Source organism: Carassius carassius, chromosome 26 (assembly GCF_963082965.1).
Source record: "Carassius carassius chromosome 26, fCarCar2.1, whole genome shotgun sequence".
Classification (NCBI taxonomy): Eukaryota; Metazoa; Chordata; class Actinopteri; order Cypriniformes; family Cyprinidae; genus Carassius; species Carassius carassius.
The window spans coordinates 22,684,935-22,709,952 of NC_081780.1; the positions used below are offsets into that span (position 1 = coordinate 22,684,935).

The 25,018-nt window shown below is 35.8% G+C and overlaps 1 protein-coding gene and 1 long non-coding RNA gene across 3 annotated transcripts in view; one reads left to right on the forward strand and one right to left on the reverse strand.

The window, feature by feature from the left end:
- Positions 1-19,961, forward strand: part of LOC132106083 (gastrula zinc finger protein XlCGF49.1-like) — a 473,864-nt gene extending 453,903 nt beyond the window's left edge. Inside the window, exons 1-3 of one of the 2 annotated variants that reach the window (XM_059511710.1) lie at positions 11,333-11,472; positions 12,215-12,368; positions 18,523-19,961. In XM_059511710.1, coding sequence (XP_059367693.1) covers positions 12,284-12,368; positions 18,523-19,613 — 1,176 coding nt within the window. In that variant the 5' untranslated portion in view covers positions 11,333-11,472; positions 12,215-12,283 and the 3' untranslated portion in view covers positions 19,614-19,961. Of the gene's footprint in view, positions 11,473-11,508; positions 11,811-12,214; positions 12,369-18,522 lie in introns of those variants that run through there. The other variant, XM_059511709.1, reaches the window with a different exon arrangement.
- LOC132106206 (uncharacterized) lies at positions 1,696-11,454 on the reverse strand. The gene is made up of 3 exons (XR_009424077.1): positions 11,334-11,454; positions 2,476-2,519; positions 1,696-1,902 (listed from the first exon to the last, which is right to left on the reverse strand). It is a non-coding gene; the product is annotated as an uncharacterized LOC132106206 (long non-coding RNA).
- Positions 19,962-25,018: the final 5,057 nt, after the last annotated feature.

Consider the following 25,018-nt stretch of genomic DNA (forward strand, 5'->3'; position numbering starts at 1 on the left):
AAATAAGTGAACGGATTCGGACAGTGACGTATAACCTACACTGCGCGTGAGACTTGGAGCTGTTGCAAAAACATTGCCATGTGTACTTTTATATTACATCTACCTAATTTTAGAAAATAATACTAATAGCAATAATACTCAAAATTACTTTATATTGCAGTTATACATACCTCCCGCGTCAGCTTTGTGGTTTCATCGATAGTATATAGTAATATATATATATATATATATATATATATATATATATATATATATATATATATATTGTAATGCTTTATGTTCATAATCATTAATTGCTATTAAAATAACGCACTGAGAACAAAAATAAACACACATAAACGTTCATAATTATGTATTTATTACTTTTAGTATCTTGACACTTGCTCAAGCAGCGTTTTGAGCTCAGATAAGATGGTTGTTGAGCGTCCACAGGCGACTGTTAATTTTACATCGGAATACACTACCTGTTATTAACGGAAAAATGTCAATTATCCACCAAATTATCATTTTTGTAAGTTAACAACGATGCCACCTCAGTAAATTAGTCAAATAGTAAACTGAGTTATTGCCTGCATAACATATTTTAATATAAATAATGTAGCAAAAACGTTAAAACAGAAATAATAAAAATGTAAACTTCATCTCTCATTCAAACTCGCTCGCTCCCGCTCTCGCAGTAGCGTGCTGAACTGTCAAGTAATGTTCGTTTGGCTGCCTGGGGCTCGAGGATATAGAGCCATCAACTTTTTTTGAGCAAGCATTGATTTTGCGTGACACAGTCTCAATTTGCGGGACGCATGAATTTGGCTTCAAACGCTGTGCGCGCACGCGCTACGCGGGACGGGTGGTCACCCTATTACTGAACTGTTATATATATGTATGTATATATTCATGATGATTTTTGGAGGAAAAGATGGCATTTTTTGTGTGATTTTGATTTAATATATGAAATTATATAAATATGTGAATTTTCTGCCCCTATATCTTCAATTTTGTGATCATTCTAAATGCATTTTAGGAGACTGAATCACAAAGTAAAAGAACGCACTATAAATGCGCGCACACATCATTAAAACAAAAATAGCACACTCCTGACCACTGTCTTTTTGGCTAATTTGTGCAAAACCTCTTGCTAAAATGTCAAAGCTTCATTTTAACCACCAATGCAACGATGCAATTATTTAGCTTACCTCTACATTCTTGCGAAGGGTAGCAGGGTATGTCTTGTCGAAATTTTATAAGCTGCTACTTCCTAGGCAAGTACAGCTTACACTGCATAATAGAGCATACATATGGCCATGGGTTCACTTCATTTCCTTCGAGTTCAACTTCAGAATATGACGGGGTTTCGTTTTCAGCGGTGTCTGCACCACTAACGCCTGTTTTGACCGTCTGCATCTTTCTTGTGATTTTAGCGCCAGTTTGCCCTCCTGCCCATTTACTGACGTAGTTTCCAGGGAGCGATTTATTTTTTTTATTTTTATTTTTTTTTTACTCAGTAATTAATGTGTTTTAAAATGTAGCGAAGTACAATACTTCAAACAAAATATACTTAAGTAAAAGTAAAATTACAGATTTAAAAAAGTACTTTAAAAAGTATTAGTACACAAAAAAGCTACTCAATTACAGTAACGCGAGTAAATGTAATTCGTTACTTTCCACCTCTGCCAAATGAAAGGAACATCTCGGTTACATATGAAACCCTCGTTCCCTGATGGAGGGAGCGAAGATATCACATCCCATCGCCACAGCTGCTGTACCACTGCTGAGCTGCCGGGTCACCGGCTCGGCTCCTCAGCAAAACCATGAATTAATGTGGTGCACCTGCTGCCTCTTATACCCACGCTGAGGGGTGTGGCAGCCAGATGCGAAATTCGCATGCCAAAGTCCATTTTGTTGACCCTGGAACAACATTTTAGTCCACAAATTTAGTCTTGACTATATCCCTACACCTAAATGTAACCTGAAGCATGAGTAAGCCCTAAAATCAGAAGAAATTATAGATGAATGACACTGATATACAAGCACCAAACACAGATTGTAAGCATAAACTTCACCAAAACTATAAACTGGTTCTTCAAATCTGATTGGTTAATCACAATGTTGTTCAAGGGTAAACAAAGATGTTGATTCAGGAAAATGTTATACTTGGTAAAATCGATTCTGTGAAGGAGTAGAGCCCTTTGGCAGACACAGTGGATTTTATAGGGAAAAAAGTAAACTTTTTATACTTTACCTTTACACTTGTTTTTTGTGATGGCAGTCCCTGCTTTGTAGTTAAACTCATCAAAGTTAAATTAGGCCTATTGTGTGTCTGTGACTGTTTGGCTGTGCAGATATTTTTAGTGCAAGTTGTTCTTTTTAATGTTTTGACTGTTAGCTGTAAGGTGAGCTAGTTCATGGCTACAAGACTCTGGGTTAGTTGTAACAGTAAAAGACTGGGTTAATTGTATAATGTGATATGTTAGAACTTACTCCAACCATTATTGAGACATGATTTCAGGTCCATCCAAAAAATCCTGAACTCAAATATGTAGAAAAAATGTTTAATAGTCTTACTCCACAATTCAGTACCTCATAGTTTACAGTGTTTGTAGCATGTTTCCAACAATACAATTCTAACATTTATAATGTGTTTAGAAACATTTCTCTGAATTGCCTTTACACAGACTATAAAGAGATTTGATGCTGCTCAGGTGGAATTTCATAGTAACCACAAACAAAACCCTTACAAAAAAATCCTGCAGGAATCCTACAGACCACATACCTGCATATTCCTACAGGATCCCGCAGGATTTTCGTGACCATTTTCCTGTAGGACTCCTACATAATCCTACAGGAAACATGCAGGAATCCTACAGGAATCATGTAGGAATCATGTAGGAATCCTACAGGAAACATGCAGGAATCCTACAGGAAACATGCAGGAATCCTACAGGAATCATGTAGGAATCCTACAGGAAACATGTAGGAATCCTACAGGAATCCTACAGGAAACATGTAGGAATCCTACAGAATCCTACAGGAATCCTACAGGAAACATGCAGGAATCCTACAGAATCCTACAGGAAACATGTAGGAATCCTACAGAATCCTACAGGAAACATGTAGGAATCCTACAGAATCCTACAGGAAACATGCAGGAATCCTACAGAATCCTACAGGAAACATGCAGGAATCCTACAGAATCCTACAGGAAACATGCAGGAATCCTACAGAATCCTACAAGAATTCTACAGGAAACATGTAGGAATCCTACAGAATCCTACAGGAAACATGCAGGAATCCTACAGGAAACATGTAGGAATCCTACAGGAAACATGCAGGAATCCTACAGGAAACATGTAGGAATCCTACAGAATCCTACAGGAAACATGTAGGAATCCTACAGGAAACATGCAGGAATCCTACAGGAAACATGTAGGAATCCTACAGAATCCTAGAGGAAACATGCAGGAATCCTACAGGAAACATGTAGGAATCCTACAGAATCCTACAGGAATACTAAAGGAAATCAAAAGCATTAGCATTATTGTTCAATTCCTATAGGATGTCTGCAGAAATCTAAATTAATTATTATGTATATTCATCATGTTGGACTGAAGGGATATTCAGGGCCTCCTGTATAACAAAACACTTTTTATTATATTATATTTAAATGTTAAATATCAACAAAAAGTAAAAAAAACTTCAGAAAATGTTAATTATGAATTATTTATTAGTCAAAAGAGCTTGAAGTGTGAAGAAAATGAACACTCTGAACAGAACATAGCCCATCATTCTTCCGAAACCAATATCACTGGACTCTGGAAAAAAAAAAAAGAGAGAGACATTTTTGCCTTAACTTAGTTAATAAAATATGCATAAATATAAATATAATTACATGCATATGTTATACTGAATTTCCCCTCACCTCTTATGTGCTTCACCACTCAGTGTTGCAGCGTAACATTGTCCTTTTATTGCCTGAGAAATATGAGTATACACTATATATATATTTATATATATATACAGACCACATGCAGGTATGTGGTCAGCATATATATATATATATATATATATATATATATATATATATATATATATATATATATATATATATATATGCTGAAATATAAGGTACTGTAGTTATAAGAACTGTAAATGATCATCTTGCAGATTAGTTGATGTGAAACAAAATGTCTAATGAATAACACTTAAAATTTTCTAAATTATAATAGAAAGTAAAACCTGCTAAGGAGTTTATGTTCATCGTTCATTTTTTCTCGTAAAGCAGCCCGAAGAAACTTTCGTGGAATTGATGGAAATTTCTTCGAAACAGTGTCTGAAAGAGAAATGAAATGTGGTGTCAGATACTTGTTTTGAGAGCATATATACTTAAAAACCTTTAACACCTTTATACCTATAATAAGATCCACTTTTGTGGGGTCCAGAGGGGGCTTGGCTTGTGAATGTTTGTTGGTATTTCCAATTTTTCCAGAAAGGCTGTGGGTAGCTAACATGCTCCTTCCAAAAACAGCCACGGCTAAATCCTTAATCATGGCTGACCATGATGTGCCCCCTCTACTGCATGCTTGGAATGTATCCTTTGCAATGCTTAGTTTTTTGTGGATTTCAATCTGTGCAATAAACATTAAATAATAAATTGAATAGGCCATATTTTTTTATCTGCATTTTACAAAATCCTTATGTTTTCCTAAATCTTATCATATGGTGTGAAGAAAAATATAGTATTCTCACATGGTCCAGTCCAGAAGAGCTAAGATGTGAAGAGCTGGCTGGTTGAAGGGCAGCGCTGCAAGCTGCACTTGTTACGGAGGTTTGCACAGCATGCTTGTTTCCACTGCTTTTAGGCAGCATCTCTGGAAATCTGTTAATAATCTCTATATAAAAAGCAATGTTTAAATTAACTCATTTATTCATATAGCAAAAAATCTATAACCATGTAAATCAATGGCCTACCATTTTGCAGTTTAAAGTTCAGGGCCTTTAGTTGCTTATTCTCTGCTCTCAAGGCCTTGATTTAATTTCTCATGTCATTTAATGTGTGATATTCTTGGTTTTTTTCTTCTATTTTTTTAAGCAACAGTGTGTCATTTTGTGCTTTCTCCACCTAAGTTGAGAGACAAAATTAAAGTCACGGAACAACAAAAACAAATGCATTGTCACTTAATATGTGGTCTTTGGGGTCTTTTTGACCCGCAAATGACATTTGGTAAAATGTAGAAAAATTTTCTATTTGTCCAAATGGAATGAGACTTTGTAAAATGGTCAACACTTTCTAGAGCTTCAAATAAATAAAAAAAAAACAATTCCAAATATATTTTGATTTTATGTTAGTGTGAAAATAAAGTCAGACTCATGGTCTTTCGGGGTCTTTAGAGACCCCAGGCAACAAAATAAGTAAAAAGAAAAAAGAAAATGCTTGATTTTTTTTTTTTTTGTATATTGATGTCTTTACTCCACAATTTGTGCAGTTTTCGGAGGATTTATGATATATATTTTTTTTAATTTATATAAATTAATAAATAAATATTTTTTATAGGTTGATATACAAAAACAGCTTATTCTGTAAAATTCACTTTATAAAATACCCACGTTTTACTTTTATTCATGGGGATAATGTGGACACGTTTTTGAAATACTTTTTTTGAAAACGCATTTTTAAAAGTGAAATTATAACTTTTACCACTAGATGGCTGCAGATCTCTACTTACTATTTTACCTTTTTTTTCATGTAATTTAAAATCTACACATTTAATCTACACTTCAGTTACTAACTGTCTGTAAGAGAACAAAAATTTAACTGTTAACAGAAACAGAAATAAACTGCTATATTACATATCGAGTACCAATAAGCAAACAGGTGTGTGTGTGTGTGTGTGTGTTTGTAATGTTGACATGCACATGATAGTAGCCATGACACCTGCAAAACAAAAGACAGCTCGTTGTGTGCCACTTTATTTCTGCTTATGTGTGTTCTGCGTTGTTTATGAGTATGCAATTTGTCCCTTTTCTAAGCAGGGCCTCTGGAGTTCTGCTATTCGCTTGCAAAATAAATGTGCCACTCATAAACTACAGAAACTCATAGACATTTTTATTCCTAGTTGTTTGATTGCTCCCCATTTAATATTTTTTTAAACTAATTTATATTTTGTTACTGCTTCATTTGCTCATTTGTTGTTGCATTTTGATGCATTTGATGTTTTTGTTGCATTCTGATGTTTATGCCAATTATTGGTACTCAATTTGTAATATAACTGTTCATTTCTCTAGATTTTTGTTCTCTTACAACTAATAACTGAAGTGTAGATTATATTTTTAGAAATATATGTAAAACAGATGATTGAAATAGACAAACTCCAAAGACTTCAACTTTTATCTTTGTGACATCTTGTTCAGGTTTGATTCTAATCATAATGTAACATTACTAAAAAACTTTTTTGTTCAGTACAAAAAAATAAATATATATGAAACCTACTATATATAAAAACTACTGTGGAGTAAAAACATTAATACACAGGAAAATTGCATGTTTTTTTTTTTGTTGTTGATTATGTTGATATAATTTATCAGGAAGTTAGATTTTACTTTTTTAAATCTCTTGATCTGGACTTGATCTGGACTTGATGATGGGTTGTTTTCTGGACTGAATATTATTTTCCTTTTTATTGCTCTCTTTTCAGGCAGCTTGCACTCCTCTTTTTGCCTTCTCTCTGACTCCATCCGATTTAGACACTTCAGCAGCTTGTCCTTATTTTCTGTACAGGAAAGGTTCATTATTTCAATTGAATAGTTCAAACACTATTGAAATACAGACTCTTATTGGATTCTTCATTTTAGAAGTGACACATTTCATGCCTGGTTTATAAAGTATGCCTGTGCAAACACATTACTTTATCTACCAAACTAATGTAAGTAAGCATACACCTTTAAATCAAGATCATAAGAATAATTGTAGTAACCCTAAAGTCTTAACCTTGTATTTCCTGTTATTGTTACTTTTCGTTCTGTGTCTTAATATGTTAATTTTACACTGTATTTTTTACCTTGCAGTCAGTAACTCTAAAAAGACAATGGAGTATAAGTTGTACCTGCAAAGCAAGAGTACAATTCCAAGTAGCACTAAAAGAAGATGGAGTGATTGCCATAAAGGTACTGGTTTGGGGACAATGTATTGTAATTATTGTAATACTGATTTGAGATGGAACTGAGGATTCTTTTCTGTTGCTTTAGATTATAGGAAAAAGCAATATAAAGCATGGTTGCAAGATCCAGTTCGTCAAGTAAGTACAAAGCTTAAATGCAGCTTAAGTCTCATACCATTATAAGATGTTACATTACTATCATAATACAGCAGAGCTATTAAAATCTGGTCCTGAAGGATCAGTGCACTGCAGAGTTTAGCTCCAGCCCTGATCAAAACACACCTGAGCAAGCTGATCAAGGTCTTTAGGATCACTAGGAAATCACAGGTAGATAAGTTTGATCAGGGTTGGAGCTAAACTCTGCAGGGCAGTGTCTGTCCAGGATCAGATTTGAAGATCCCTGTAATATAGTATATCATGACTAAAATGATCACCACATAAATTATTATTTTTAATTTGAGCAACAAAGTCACATATTTGTATGTGTTTCTGATTACAAGGATGACACATATAACAGTGAAGATGAGAAAACAGTTCCCCATGCTATGAGTCTGACACAGAATCATATCATACCACAGTAGGTTGCTATTACAATATTTCAGTTATTCCTACTAATGTGGGCTATCTGTTGACTGGATTATCTATGCTTTGACTGCAAGGAGGATACATCTGACAGTGAAGAAGAGGATTGGAACCAACTCAGCACAACACAAATCTATACTATGGTAAATATATTTATATATTTTCTTCATATGTATATCTTTTTTTTTTATTGAGAAATTAGGATGAAATGTCATCTGTTTAGCACTGCTTATACTTAGTTTACAAAAGAACTAGAGATTTTTTCTGTGTGCAGCAGGGAGAATCTGACAGTGAAAATGGACCACAAAACTGGCATATGACGACCCCTGAGGACAACACAGTGAGTAGATTTGCAGTGTCAAAATGTGTAATGTAATAATAAACAGTATATTAGAATGATTTATGAGGATCATGTGACTGGATAATGATGCTAAAATTTCAGCTTTGAAATCACAGGAATAAATTACATTTTAAAATATAGTCAAACAGAAATTAGAAAACAAAGAAAAAACAAGAAAACAATTGGAAGAAAAAATGTCAGATTCTGTATTTACAGCAGAACTGAATTACAAATGGACCAGAGTGAAAAGCAGTCCAGACAGCGTTCAAGACATATTTGATGGTGAAATGTATAAAACAGTAGGTCCCCTGAATGATTCAAACCAACTCAACCTGTCACTTACATGGAATGTTGAGGGTGTCCCTATTTTTAAGTCCTCTTCTTTTCACATTTGGCCAATCCAAGTAGTAATTAATGAACTTCCCCCAGATATTAGAAGTAAACATGTGCTCCTGGCTGGTTTGTAGTTTGGTGCTTCTAAACTCAAAATGAATTCTTTTTTGCAGTCATTTGTTGAGGAGTGCATTCAGTTAGAGCAGGAAGGTCTAATAGTACAGCACAGGGGACAAAGTACACAGATGTATGTGTTCAATCTTGTCTGTGTGTGTGACTCGGTTGCTCGTTGCGCTATCCAAAACACTAAGCAATTTAATGGTGAATATGGATGCAACTGGTGTTATCAGACGGGAGAAATAGTTGCTCAAGGAAATGGTTTCACTAGGGTGTATGTGTCGCAAACAGGAGATACAAGACCACGCACCCACAGCCAGCATTTTGATGATGCGAAAACAGTAGTCGAAACAGGAACATGTGATAAGGGAGTCAAAGGGCCATCCCCTTTAATGCTTTTAACATTTTTCAATATAATTCTGGGATTTGCGTATGACTACATGCATGGCATTTTGCTGGGTGTCAGTCGGCAATTAACAACTCTATGGTTTGATTCAAAATATCATGGAGAGAGATGGTATTTGGGAAGAGAAGTAATCAACATTGACAAACGACTACTTGAAATCAAGCCACCAGTTAATATTACAAGACCTCCACGCTCAATAAGGTTGCGCAAATATTGGAAGGCCTCAGAGTACAGGAATTTTCTTTTGTTTTACAGTCTTCCATGCTTGAGTGGCATTTTATCATGTGATTACCTAGAGCACCTACTACTCCTTGTCCAAGCAACATACTGTCTATTAAAAGATGACATATGTTCTCATGACATAGATGTAGCAGAAAACCTGTTGAAAACTTTTGTGAGCCGATTTGGGAGACTGTACAGCAAATGTCATGTTAGTTTTAATGTGCACATTTTACAGCATGCAGCACAATCAGTACGCAACTGGGGTCCACTATGGTGCCAAAGTGCATTTATTTTTGAAAGCCACAATGGTAACTTACAAAAGCTCTTCCATGGAACCCAGGCAGTTCCAGAACAAATAGCTTTTCTCTTTTTCAAAGTATCCCACGACTTTTATCTACTGTTTACCTCAACAGTGTAACAACAACAAGTAAGGATTTTATTGACCATATGTTACGTGGGTACAGACTTGCCACAAACTGTGTCAAAAAGACAAACATGATCTTTCTGGGCTCACCTACAGTAAGAATGCCAACACCTAGGGAGGCATTTTTGTTCAGAGAACAGAACATTGATGTACACCAATGTGCATTTTATTCCAGAGCTATAATTAATGGAAACAGGATTCATTCAAAGGCAAGCACAACCCTGTCAAGAGGAATTAACCATGCAGTTGTAACAGAACAAGGCACAATGGCACTGGTGAGATCATTTGTTGATGTGGGCTTTGATAGAGGCTACGCCTTTATTGATCCAGTTATTACAGCCAAGTTTAACCTGGTTAAAGATAGACAAACGGGAACGGCTTTCTCTGGGATAGTTAGGGAAAATTATATTTCAACTGATGTTAAATTAATCAAGTGCGATGTGATTAGAACAACCTGTGTTTACTTAAGAGATGTGGGACTTGTACACAATTTACTTTGCATTCAACCCAACAAATGGGAGGTTGATTGATTATTTTTCTACTTCGTTTTCATACTCATATTCCATACGAACATTTTTAAACATCTGCCGTTAATACATGTGCAGTAATAAATAGCTCTGCTTTTATATATGTACACTGATAAATAGCTCTGTTTTATGTATGTACACTGATCTGTTTATACTGTATATTTAGTTATATACAAAATGATAGCTCTGTTTCAAATATATGTAAAAATGATAAATAGCTCCGTTTTATATATGTGCACTGTTCTCTGATTTAAATATATGTACAAAGATAAATAGCCCTGTTTTTAATATGTACAATGATATTTCTATTTTATATAAATGTACAGTTATAAATGGGATCCTTATGGCCTCCTTATGTGTATAGTAGCCTATATTGCAGACTGAACCTAGTTGTATTATAACACTTTTTTGAAATTTTGGATAGTTTGTTAGTATGCAATTTGGAATTTGGAAAATGTATTTGGGCCAGTTGAATGCATAAATATTTTACACAATATGCTTCATTACATTATATTATAAGTAAATTATTTTTGAAAAATCCTTTGTAATGTAACAACAGGACTGTAAGGTTCCTGATATCTGTCAAAAAAAAAAAAAAACATTAACATTCTAACAAAACCATGAATTTTACATCCTGAAGGAATCTTATAATTTCTGTAGGATGTTACACAATCAAACAAGACATCAGTGGACATACCTGCAGGAATCATATACGAAATCCTGCAGGAGTGTTATTCCTGCAGGACATAACACAGTCATGCAGGAACAACCCTACAGGACTCCTGCAGGAATGTGCGCTGTCCTGTAGGATTTTTATTCAGTCCTACAGGATCCCTGCACATAAAACCAAAATCCTACAGGATTCCTGCAGGAATGTGCCCTGTCCTGTAGGATTTTTATACAGTCCTACAGGATCCCTGCACATAAAACCAAAATCCTACAGGATTCCTGTAGGGTTTTTTTTGTAAGGGAACACACAACATCACATTTAATACGGCTCAATTACTAGCACACTGCAGCATGTTACCTTTGGTGTCTATTAAAGCAACATTTTCTGGAAAAGTATGAACAAAAACAAAATCAAGAAAAAAAAAAAAACTGCATCTGCACTCAAATATGACAGCTGTTAATTCTCACTTATTAGATGTTCCAAAAAAATGGCTGTAACATTCAGTATGTAATTGGAAAAAAATTATTTAAACATGTACTCCACCAAGAATATAACACTGAATACCTATGTTTGTCGGTACATATCTATGCACTTCTGTCATTTCAGACACAGCATGGGAATAGGACTCTTATCACGATCCCATGATGTGACGTCACAACGCTGCGACGCGTTCTTGCATCTGTTGTGATTCGGCTGAAAAGAGGTTTGTTTATAAGCATTACAATTATTTAAATCGATGCAAACCTTGCCATTTTTTATTTATTTCTTGAAGTGGTGTTTAATTATATAATTTAAAACTGCAACTGTTTAACGTTAATAAGCGTTAATTTGTGTGAATAAAGCGCCACTCATGAGTAACAGGAAAAGTGCGTCTCATTTTCGCTCCCTATATAGTGAACCAGTTTGTCATAAATACGATTTCTGCCACTGTCAAGTAGTGCTGAGACAAACTGAGCTTAAAATCCATGTAATTTGAAGCAGTTGTTTAGTGAAATGATTTATTAAGAATCGCTCGAATCACCGCACGCTGCTCAATACAATGTAAATGAAACGAGAACAACAAACTTGACACCTTTAACAATCAATCCGCGATTTTTTTGATGAATGTATAATCCATTATATAATGTGAATCAATGAATACCAAACATATATTATAAACGGCTTAGTAGGCCGTCTGAACCATTTATTCTGTACGTTTGGCATTTATTGAACCTTACATGTCATTTGTGTTTTTTATAAATTTTAGTTTTGAGTGTTTTTGTGTAACATTAGTTTTTTTTCTGTTTTTTTTTTTTTGGTCAAGACCTAATATCTCTTTGACCGATTTCATACCATTGCATTGACTACTGAACTCAGGAGCTGATTGAGACACACGTAGTATTAGTTTGGATTTTTTGTCTTTCTGTTAATTACTATGTAATATTTACTATGTAAATCTGAAACAGGACAGAGTGTCCAAACACACAGAAGACTCCTGCTGAAGCGACTGAGATCCACGTGACACTATTATAAAGATGGCGTTTATTAAAGAGGAGTGTGAAGACATTAAAATTGAAGAAGCAGTCAGGGTGAAACAAGAAGATACCGAGGAACAAACAGGTTGGTTTTTTTTATTCACAAAGCTGTGACTTGATACTTATTAAAATGTCAACATATACTAAAATTACTGGTGTTTTATGGTATATGAATGGCCTAATTAAACCAGTTATATTTGACATGGAGGGTTGCCTCGTATGGACCGATATGTTGAGATCACATGAACAGACAATAATACAAATATACAAAATTCAATCCAAATACTGTTACATTCAAGTGCACCAGAGAACAATCTACTTCAAAGTTGAAATTCATTTTGATGTCATATCATTCTTCATCTTCTCATGATCATCTTCTAAATCTTCTGACCAATCAAATGCTCTCTAGAATCCGAAGTGCCAGCCTCCTGCACTCAGTGTTGCCAACTTAGCTACTTTGTCTCTAGATCCCCTTAGTGACTTTTTTTTTGCAAACAAGCAACTTTCTTTTTACAAACTTTATTTAGTGTCTGAGACTGCCGCACGAGACACAATATGACACACTTACATCATGAATATTCTAATTAGTGAATGATGTCATCTAGTGACATTTAGCAACTTTTCATGCAGGGTTTAGCTACTTTCCATTGAAAGAATAGTATAGATGCTGAAGTGCTGGCTGAGATCAGTCACTTGTTCAAAGTGTAGTATTTTCTGTACAGTGAATGCCTTGTAGTGCAGAGTTTAGGTGATGGGGAAAGATTCAGACAGTGTAAGTATGCTTTCAATTGGTGCAAATAAGGTCTGGTTTCACGTGAATGGTGGCAGCGCACATCTGGACTTTGACTCCGGTCCAGAGACGCGATCAAACAGAGCGGATCATATACACAGCTTCAGCATAATAATGACTACTATTTTGTTTTACTAAGAGTTTCATATTGAATCTAGGGGGTAATCTATTAGACCGTTGCTGTCAAATGCAGCTTTACCGATCTCAACATCCCTGGCCCGAGTAGACATAGTCAAAAGTTATTGGCCCCCCTATTTTTAAAAGGGGGGCGGGGCTGCTCAACATGTCATGCCCTCTCTTTCTGTTTCAGTTGAAACTGTCACCACATAGAATAATTCTGCTTGTTTCAAGGCACATTAGGGGACCTTTAAAATTGAATGGAAGTAATCTTAAAGTCTGCATGAAATCAAAATGTACAATATTTATTTTATTAGCGAGCACAAGAAGTCTTAAGGTGAAAAATGTATTAATCCAAAAGAAAATTTTTTTTGAAACAAAAATATTTTTTTGTGTGTATCATTAGGCCCTTTATCTACTTCTAAATTGAAAACCATTCATTTATAACACTCTATTACACAAAAATCTTAAAAAAAAAATAATAATAAATGAGCTATTTTTTATAAATCAAACTGTGAGGCGGGTGATCAACTTAACAGTAATGGCATTAAGATTATATGTAAAGTGACCATTACAGAATACACTCAAAACAATAGAGACTGTGGATGAAAAAAGATTTACATTTGACAAAATAATGAGATTCATCGCGATTCCTTTGATGTATGGATGTTGATATCCATATTATTTTAAAGAGAACCAGGATATTGAGACTTGAATGGCTTAATATAATGTAAATGATGGCTCTCATTTAAATCTGTAGTAGGAAAAACCCATGAAAGATCTCCATTATTTGAAAAATCCACATAGTTCTATACATATTTTAAACTATGGTGTGGGGGATCATTATTTTAATTAGGGGGAGTTGGGGTTGAAATTAATACTTTCATTTAGCAAGGATGATTTAAAATTGATCATAAAGACATTTTATAATGTTACAAAAGATTTCCATCTCAGATCTGAACTTTCTATTCAAATCTGTATCTGAAACCTGAAAAAAATTCTACTTCGCTGTTAATATAATAATGTTTAAGCAGCAAATTATAATATTACAATGGTTTCTGAAGCATCATGTGACTGAAGTAATGATGCTAAAGATTCAGCATTGAAATAAAATGGCGTTTTTTTTTTTTTTTAAGAATTAAAAATAATCGGATTTTAGAGTTTAACAATGAACACATTGCAATAAATGCAATAATTGATGGCCCACGTAAACGAGCAAAAATGCTTTACGTCTTGAAATAATTTCTAAATATTAAATATTGATATGTCAGAATGTCAGTCTTTATTCACCTGTTTCTCGTTGTTTCTCATTAATTCATTAAAGTGAATAGTGTAAACTACATCGCTATGTCATAGAATAGCACATTGTAACGGAGTGTATGAATGAATAAAGAAAACTGAGATTTAATAATTTACTTAAGCCATAATTAAAATTTTACTATGGTAAAATAATGTTCAGTGATATCTTCAAAAGATTTTTGAATTTTCGCGCATATTTTTTTCTGTATAATGTTGATGTGGTAACTAATAAATATTCAAAACAGGTGTGTTACAACAAACCCTGCGTTACTTTGTTCTCCCTCTACTCGCTGAAGCAGGAGCGCGAAGGTGCGCAAAGCAAAAATTAGGCGAAGATTGATGGTTTTTACACTAAAGTAAAGTAAAAGATTGCACCAGAAGTAGGGCTGTAACAATAAACGTATATGTATTGAACCGGTTGGTAACGAGGCATTCGGTTCAGTATGCATTATAAACCGAACGATTGAGGACTATTATTATTATGAAGTTATTAAAAAAAAGAATTTTGCTCTTGCTACCAACTCAGAAAGTTTGACCAGTGGGAAGAATGAGTCTGTAGCCCTGAATTGCCCAGCTCCCTGTCAGCACCCCAATCGAGCACCCCGTCAGCACTCGCGTTCAAAATTTTCTGGCTTTGCCCCTGGTACATTGATGTATTTTAACTCTAACTCTATTTAACTGTATTTAACCCAGTCCCCAAGTAAATTAGGTAATAAAAAACTAGCAAAATGAGTTGTGCGGTGTCCCCACCACTTTTAAAAGCAAAGTTATGCCACTTCCCATTGGATCTATTGCTTTTGTTTAAAAGCATCATAGTGCAAAATTTTCGCAAAAGTACAAATTTGGATGAGACCAAGACCGTCTTAAAGGGTCACGAAACCCCAGACTACTTTGTCAGAGATTTTAGCAGAGGTGTCTGATCTGTTAATTGTTGGAGAAAATGACCTATTTTCATCTTCTGGGTTTAAAATGTACATTGTGTTGACATCACAATTTGTGACGTGGCAATTGACTATAGTACATTGATGACGCCTCGGTGTCTATTAAATTATTCATGAGACTGCGTGTTCTTATCCTATGAGAAGATGCTTCACTTAATTATTCACAACGGCATGTGCTAATTAGCTATGACAGACCTTTCAGACTGTAAGATGACATCACACACATTAACTGAGAGAAACACTCTTGGGTCGAAGAAGACTGTTTGTTTTTGCTTTGTAAAAAGAGTTTGGCACACACGCGATTAATTCACTTGGTGAGCATAACTGTTTTTACAGCTCTGTGACAAAACTTGTCAAAATGCTTATATTAACGCTGCAGAATAAGCCTTAAAAGTTATCAGAGGTTCAACAGCATGATCATATATGTTTTCGATGCAGAGTGCAAATGGCTGTGCATTTATTTGTATTTTTAACTTGATGCGAGTGAAATAAAACTGTCTGAAATGGGGGAAGTCGTGGCCTAATGGTTAGAGAGTCGGACTCCCAATCGAAAGGTTGTGAGTTTGAGTCCCGGGCTGGCAGGAATTGTGGGTGGGGGGAGTGCATGTACAGTTCTCTCTCCACCTTCAAGACCACGACTTAGGTGTCCTTGAGCAAGGCATCGAACCCCCAACTGCTCCCCGGGCGCCGCAACATAAATGGCTGCCCACTGCTCCGGGTGTGTGCTCACAGTGTGTGTGTGTGTGTGTTCACTGCTCTGTGTGTGTGCATTTCGGATGGGTTAAATGCAGAGCACAAATTCTGAGTATGGGTCACCATACTTGGCTGAATGTCACTTCACTTTCACTTTCATTTTCACTTTCACACTTATCTGTGTTGTGAAAGTGAAAGTCGTGACATTTCTAACCCATACTCAGAATTGGTGCTCTGCATTTAACCCATCCAAGTGCACAGCCGGCAACCTTCTGGTAACTAGTCAAGGTCTCTAACCATTAGGCCACAGCTGCCCTTAAAAAAATAGATAAATTCACCAGATGTGTGCCCCAGCTGTGTTGCCTAATGGTCTGTCTCCTCTCTTCCCCCTCCGATCCGCGGTGCACCATGCCCAATTTTATAGTGTTTTTTAAAACTGTGGTGAGAACTAACTAGTGCTGACTGGTCATGAGACATACAACAATACGGTTTATAATTAGGTTGATATCTTGAAAAATTGTCAAGCAATATTTTTTTCTTTTTTCAGGCTGAATGTTTATGTATGAAAGCCCATTTTCCACCATGTAAGAAAAAAATAATTATTAAAAAGTTGAAATTGTCATATTTAATGGGGTGGTTGATTGTGATTTCACTTTTTTAACTTTAGATAGACTGTAATGTGCAAATTTACAAGGCTGAAAGTTCAATGCAAATAGAGATATTTTCTTTTAAAGTTATGGCAGTTTAATGCTTACAGTTTTGGCTAGTGGGGACTACAACAAGCTACTTCCCACGTTGGAGACATCACAAGCCCTGAAATTTACATAAACCCCACACCCGGGGCCATGTTGCGCTGCTTTATGCTGTGTTCACACCAAATGCAAATAGAGCGTCTGGCGCGAATCATTTCAATGTTAAGTCAATGTAAAGACGCGTTTACGCGCATCTGGAGGTCTCACGGCGCGAATGAGGCGTTTAGCGCAGCGCTGTAGACGCGAATTCGCCTCATTCGCGCGAATGATTTGAATTGAGCGTCTGTCGCAATACGCTCATTACGCGCGAAAGGTGCTTTTTTGCATTTGTGTTTGACGCGAATTCGCATCTGCTGTCTGAGTTGAATTTTTTTTAACTTTGCCGATAAGTTTATGAGCTTCTGAATGTTACTTTTTGCACAGCGCGGTCTCAGATCTCTGTGTGCAAGTGGTGTGTGTGTGTGTGCATGTGCACGCATGCGCATCAATTAAAGCAGTGCATTAACAGTGATTAAACTGTTTTAATGCATTGGCCTTGTCACACACACACATATGGCACACTGTATCTGTTATTCTCTCTTTTTCTGAAAGTAAAAAAAAAACTATAGATTAAAAAATATTCAGAAGCTATTTGCATCCTCAAAAAATGTATGCTTTTTTTTATAATTTTTTTTTATCGTATCATTTAGAAATGTGTATGTACCGTTTAAATACAGAATTCATTAATAACCGGCTGGGGCACAGTTGGCACAGTGGTTAACCAAAAACGTAAGCAATTACCACCCCCATATTTCATAACTGTGAATTTTGTGAACTGATACACCCCTGATTAGAAGCTAACATAAGCAGTAGCATTCACAAATAACAGCATATCTAAATACAATAACAAATAAAAAAAATATACGATTCTGAAAACACCCTGTAAGAGTTGTGCTTGCACAGGTTTTGGACAATCCTCTTCACTAATATTCTCTGGGTCTCAGTCAAGCTCAAATTGTGACGCTAAGTATTGATGACGCCATTGTATACAATACAACCAGAGCACATGACACTGAGGTGAGGGGTGTGACATTTCTGGACGTGCAGCATGCGGTTTAGCGAATCACAAAACACTGGGCAAGCTAACCAGTCTGAGCCCATTATGTATTTCTGAGGGAGGCGCTTCATAAAGGAAAACCAGGAAATCAACAGAGCATTCATGAGCGAAGGGATATGCTGCGTTCAGTTCCTCCTGGGAAGTTTGTAATTACGAGTTGACAATTCGTAATTACGACGTCAAGTATATTCAAGTCAGTTAAGTCGGCACAAGATGGCGATGTACCTTCTTTTAATAAATTACAAGAAAATACAACAAGGTTTGTTAACTCCCCTTATAGAAAATGAAAAGCAAGGAAATTGCATCAGGTGTGGTTTGCGTTTTTATTTTTATTAAATAATTTATGAAGCCACTTTAATCTGTATCGCATAAAAACTTATTAATTGTTATATTGCAATCCTGTCTATCAATTTCAACTAAATAAATTACTGTCAGCCAGGAGCAAGTGCAGATACACCCCATATTAATGAAGCATACTATTTCCAGACAAGCAGAATATACCCCAGAATATAACATGCTTAATGACTTTTATTTGTCTCTTTTCACCTTAGATCTGATGCCACTGAAAGAGGAGTATAATTTATTGAATGAAATGGAAGAGAAAAATCAGTTTGAGAAGCATCAGGATTCTATACCTGGAGAAAAATGTTGCTCACAGACTGAAAAGAAACCTCGAAAGTTACGGGCTCTGCCTCCATTAATCTGCTTTCATTGTGGAAAGTATTTCAATCAACATGGAAACCTTACAGTCCATCTGAGAGTTCATTCTGGAGAGAAGCCTTTCACCTGCCAAGAGTGTGGAAAGTGTTTTACTCAAAAAGCACACCTTAAAGTGCATATGAGGGTTCACATTAGGGAGAGCTCTTTCACCTGCCAGCAGTGTGGAAAATATTTTAACAGAAAAAATAACTTTATATTCCACATGAGAACTCATGCTAATGAGAGCTCTTCCACATGCCTGCAGTGTGGAAAAATATTTAGCAAAAGAGGAAACCTTAAAGAACACATGAGAATTCACACTGGAGAGAAGCCTTACACATGTCCTCAGTGTGGAAAGAGTTTTAGCCGAAAAGGAAATCTTAGCGATCACGTAAGAATTCACACTGGAGTGAAGCCTTACATTTGCCAACAGTGTGGAAAAAGTTTCAATAAATCTAGTACCTTGAAAATTCACATGAGAATTCACACTGGAGAGAGCTCTTTTAACTGCCAACAATGTGGAAAACATTTTGATCAACAAGGAAACCTTAAAAACCACATGATAATTCACACTGGAGAGAAGCCATTTGTGTGTGATCAGTGTGGAAAGAGTTTCAACTTAAAAGGAAATCTAAAAGTTCACATGAGAGTTCACAGCGGAGGGAGTCCTTTCACCTGTCAACAGTGTGGAAAAACTTTTACTCGAAAAGGAAGCCTCAAAGTCCACATGAGAGTTCACACTGGAGAGCAGCCTTTTATATGCCTTCAGTGTGGAAAGAGTTTTCCACATAAGAAAAACCTTAAATCCCACATGAGAATTCACACTGGAGAGAAGCCATTCACATGTGATCAGTGTGGAAAGAGTTTCAGATATAAATTTACCCTTAATCACCACATGAGAATTCACTCAAAAGAAAAATTAATTAAATGTCATAAGTATTGAAGGGGTTTAAGAGACAGGAATCAGCTAAAGAATCATGAGAAAAATTCACATTAGACCAAAGCCTTTAATTTGGCCTTTGTGTGGGATAAGATTCAAACTTAAAGCAAACATTACCATTCACATGAGACCTCACACTGTACAGTGGACTTATCAGTCAGACTTCATGTAATTTCCTGACTTGTTCTGGAATTAAATTGTACTGTTTCTTATTTAGGCATAAGAAATGCAGTAGTTTCAGAAATTACCTACATATTCACTCTGATAGAAGAGAATATTCATCATTCACAGATACACCTGAAATGTAATTGTGAAAATTCTCAATACAAATATAAATCATTTGATATGAAACTGAATCTGACTTTGAAATTTCTGACCATTCATTTCATGTCCCATTTGGAAGCTACTAACACTAGCCAGATTCACAGGTGAGTGACTCCTTACCACAGTAGCCGTTTGACTTGCTTAGTTGGGGACAGTTAATTTTTGGCAATATTATCGACTTTTGGAATTGTAAGAGAACAGAACTGAGCTGGATTATCACTAAATCAACAATGAACTGACCGTAAATTAAAAATTCACTGTTTACTATTGTATTGTATTCTTTTTAAAGTTGCTTTATAGCAGAATGAAAAAAAATGTTGGCATAATTGTTTTCTTTACTGTTGAACACTGTAAATCTGTGTAGGGAATTTTAGCTCCTTTACAGGGGGATTGAATATGAAGATTCGAATTAATTTGATTAAACCGATTCTAAATTTGATTAGCTTATACTTCGTCAACAGTCCGTCCAGCGAACATTAAAATCAGTATATGCAGCTGTGGCTTAATGGTTAGAGAGTTGGACTTGTAACCCGGTCGCAGGTTTGTGTCTTGTGCTGGCAGGAGTTGTCGTGGGAGGGAGTGAATGAACAGTGCTCTCTTCCACACTCAGCACCCATGGATGAAGTGCCCTTGAGCAAAGCACTGAACCCCCAGTTGTTCCCCGGGCGCTGGATATATAGCTGCCCACTGCTTCGGGGGTGTGTTCACTGCTATGTGTTTGTGCACTTGGTTGAGTTAAATCCGAGTATTGGTTGGCAATACTTGGCAAATGTCACAACTTCCACTTTAAATTATAAGCTACGAGCTAGGTAGCAAAGGATCTAGTATTTAGTTATTTAGAAAAAGCAAGCTCACAGAATTTGTTCAGACATTGGTAGTTTTGGCCGAGCTGAGTTGGTCCATCCCACGATGCTATCTTCCAATCGACTTGTTGCAAGGAGGAGCGTGCATACTTTAACATGATGCTTCAATTTTCTCAACCGGGGGGTATCTTTGCAGGTTTTGTTTAATAACTAAAAACTATAAAGTGTCATAGAACACGGCGGTCAAAATACCATATTTTCATTCATTTCAAAGTCTTGCAAGTATAGCGACTATTCGTTCAACACTAGACTTACCAAATCTTACATGAATACAGGTGCATCTCAGTAAATTAGAAAAGTTAATTTATTTCAGTAATTCAACTAAAATTGTGAAACTCATGTATTAAATTTAATGCACACATGATGCTTTTGGCTCACATTTAATAAAAACCCACCCATTCACATTTGGAATATCTCAACAAATTAGAATATGGTGACATGCCAATCAGCTAATCAATTCAAAACACCTGCAAAGGTTTCCCCGAGCCTTCAAATTGGTCTTTCAGTTTGGTTCACTAAGATACACAATCATGGGGAAGACTGCTGCTTCTCCAGAAGACAACCATTGACACCCTTCACAAGGAAGGTAAGCCACAAACATTCATTGCCAAAAAAGCTGGCTGTTCAAAGAGTGCTGTATCCAAGCATGTTTTCAAAGTTGGACTCTAAATATCTTTGATAGTTGGGCTACTGCACTCAAGTAGGCATCGATTGTCTCATTTAGTGGCATTTCATGGTTCGGAAGACCTGCCGATTCCTCTGCAGTGAGATGTTGTGTTAACTCTACATCTGGGATTGAAATTCTGCCTGCATCTTCCGCGGCATGTGGTTCCAGTTTAGTTTGCTCCAATACTGTTTTTTCGGTACCATGAAAGTGACTTGGCCTTAAGCGGCATTTATTGCATTAGTAACTTGCACTCCACAGCTGACCTGCTCTGGGGCAGGTTATGTTCTGGTTTAGAGATCTTATTTTCTTGAAGCTGATTGGTAAAATTTCAGTTTGATGCATCTCTGGCAATAAAGCCACTCCCCCAGTTTATATTTCTCCAAGTCAAGTGAAAAGATGCTACGTAGTAAAACATTTTAAAGATTTTTTGAAGAGATTGTTTTTTATAATTATTTTATGATTTAATATACCCTTAATCCATTACACAAGCTTAGTTTGTTTACACAAGCCTATTACTAGTTTAATAGTAATTAATAAGTAGATATAGATAATATGCAATATAAATAAGTTTTAAAATCAATCGCTTTAAACATGACTACATATGAGCTTAGATTTTTAAGTGTATTTACACCTATAAATATGATTAACTCTATAAAGTAACTTTACAACACAACTTGATCATGATTCAAGATTGCGGGAGATGCGCATGCTGTGGATTCTCTCCCTCCCGTCAGAACGGTGTTTTTTTTATTTTGTGAGTAGCAGTGTTTTTGTACGTCTTCATAGCGTCTATCTGTCTTTAAGCACACATACAGTTGGGAGTTTCTGCTCGATGTCGGTAGAACCCCATTTTAAGAGTAAAACTCTTCACAAACTCGGCATTATACCACTAGGCCATCTGAATGTTGTCACCTGTAACTCCGAACTGCCTTGTACAGCATTATTTAACTTTATTTTATTTATTTATTTTACATTTAATCTGTATCTTATCTGTATTTTTATGCTGTACTTTTAGTGTTATCTGTATGCACCAAGGGTCTGATAGTAACACAATTTCAAATCTCTGTATGAATGTACTGTATATGCTGCTTTGACAATAAAGCAGACTTTGACTTTTTGAATTTGACTTCATGGTTAGATCATTTCATCTTGTAAATGTGTTTAAATTCTTCATATTGATCAATTTTTTTGTCTTTGGTAGTGAATCGCACACGAGAAGTGAATCACAGTTTCAAGGCATATGTTTGGCTGTTCATTACTGATGTCACTCTTTCATGTGCACGTGGTCCATTAACTCAGGATCAAGCCTGAGTTGACAGAGAAAGTTGATGATCAGCATCGTGGTACCAACAAAGTTGGATTGAACTGGTTTGGTTTTGTCAACTCAAAACTAATCCTGTAACCCGAGTTTGTTCAGCCACCATTATGGTACAGGCCCCAGATCTGTCTTCCCCTTTAAGTAATTCTAAGCAAATTACACAAAAACAAATAATATAACAGGATTCATCTTATAAGCAAGTGTTACATTCATGTTCTGGGGCCTCCTTATTTCAATAAGGAGGTTCGACCAACTATGAGTTTAAATTCAAACTCTGCTTTGAAATGAACAACTGACTTGTTGAAAATGAACAACTGACTTGTGGAAGAATTTTAAAATCAGAAGTAAAAAAATAACTGTTGCTTTTGTATTGGTAAGAAATAAAGTTGACCAAATAAATATTGAATAATTTGTGTTTTTTAAACAGCTGTGGTGGTGGTTATGGCATATATCTCGTACCACCCCTCCATCTGGCATCCTTCCATTCAATACAGTATCTGATTCATTTTCAGAAGATGCGATGAAGAAAATTCTAATTATTGGATTACTTCGCAGCAAGATGTTATCAAATGAACATCATTTATCAGATTAATAAACTGATTTCTACACCACTGACCTATAGTAAAACACCTCTTTGACAGATTTGTGCCCAGAAAAAAAAGTCTCAGAAAGAGAGTAAGAGCAAACACACACTTGCTTTTATTATCAGTCGGCATGCAGTGGGCCTTACTAATGTGCTCTGCATCTCTGCATCAATGTTTTATAGAAATCTACCATTTAAAATGGTACTGCATGTGAATATTGCAAAAATAAATAAATAATCCCTATATGCAGCTTCCTCGTCTACAGTATCCTGTATAAAACGAGACGCCATGTTTGTCACTTTGACTGTGTCTGCATGATGGAAATATGCACAATGAATAAATACCTGCACAGCAAAAAAAATAAAATAAACTTTTTTTACTAGCAATTTTTGTTTTCTTGTTTCCAGTCATAATATTTGAACATTATAAAATCAAGATGCATTTTCTACATAAAAACTAAAAATAAAAAGTATTTAATCTTGTTTCCATGGGAGAAAAAAAATTATTTACTGCATTCTTCTTATTTACATTTATTCATTTAGCAGACGCTTTTATCCAAAGCGACTTACAGATGAAGACAGTGGAAGCAATCAAAAACAGATAGAATAAAAAAAAAGAATAGAGCAAGCTAGTTAGAGTTCTTTACACACACACACACACATACAATTGCATAATAAATGAAAAGAAAAGAAAATACAAAAAGATTAGAAAGGTAGTTAGATTTTTTTTAAGAACAATTAGAATAGTGAGTGTTCAAGTTAGAGGGTCAAATAAAGATGGAAGAGATGGGTTTTAACCCGATTCTTGAAGATGACTAAGGACTCAGCTGCTCGGATTGTGTTGGGGAGGTCATTCCACCAGGAGGGAACATTTAATTTAAAAGTCCGTAAAAGTGACTTTGTGCTTCTTTGGGATGGCACAATCAAGCGACGTTCACTTGCAGAACGCAAGCTTCTAGAGGGCACATAAGTCTGAAGTAACAAATTAGGTAAATGGGTGCAGAGCCAGTGGTAGTTTTGTAGGCAAACATCAATGCCTTGAATTTTATGCGAGCAGCTATTGGAAGCCAGTGCAAATTGATAAACAGAGGTGTGACGTGTATTCTTTTTGGCTCATTAAAAATTAATCTTGCTGCCACGTTCTGAATTAATTATAAATGTTTGATAGAATTGGCTGGAAGACCTGCCAAGAGGGCATTGCAATAGTCCAGCCTGGACAGAACAAGAGCTTGAACAATTTGTGCAGCATGTTCCGAAAGAAAGGGCTTGATCTTCTTGATGTTGAATAAAGCAAATCTGCAGGATCGGACGGTTTTGGCAATGTGGTCTGAGAAAGTCAGCTGATCATCAATCATAACTACAAGGCTTCTAGCTGTTTTTGAAGGAGTTATGGTTGATGTGCCTATCTTGATGGTGAAATTGTGATGAAACGATGGGGTTTGCTGGAATCACAAGCAGTTCTGTCTTGGCAAGGTTGAGTTGAAGGTGATGGTCCATCATCCAGGAAGAAATGTCTTTTAGACAAGCTGAGATGCGAATAGCTACCGTCGGATCATCAGCATGTAATGAGAGGTAGAGTTGAGTGTCATCAGCATAGCAGTGGTATGAAAAGCCATGTTTCTGAATGACAGAACCTAATGATGCCATTGTAAT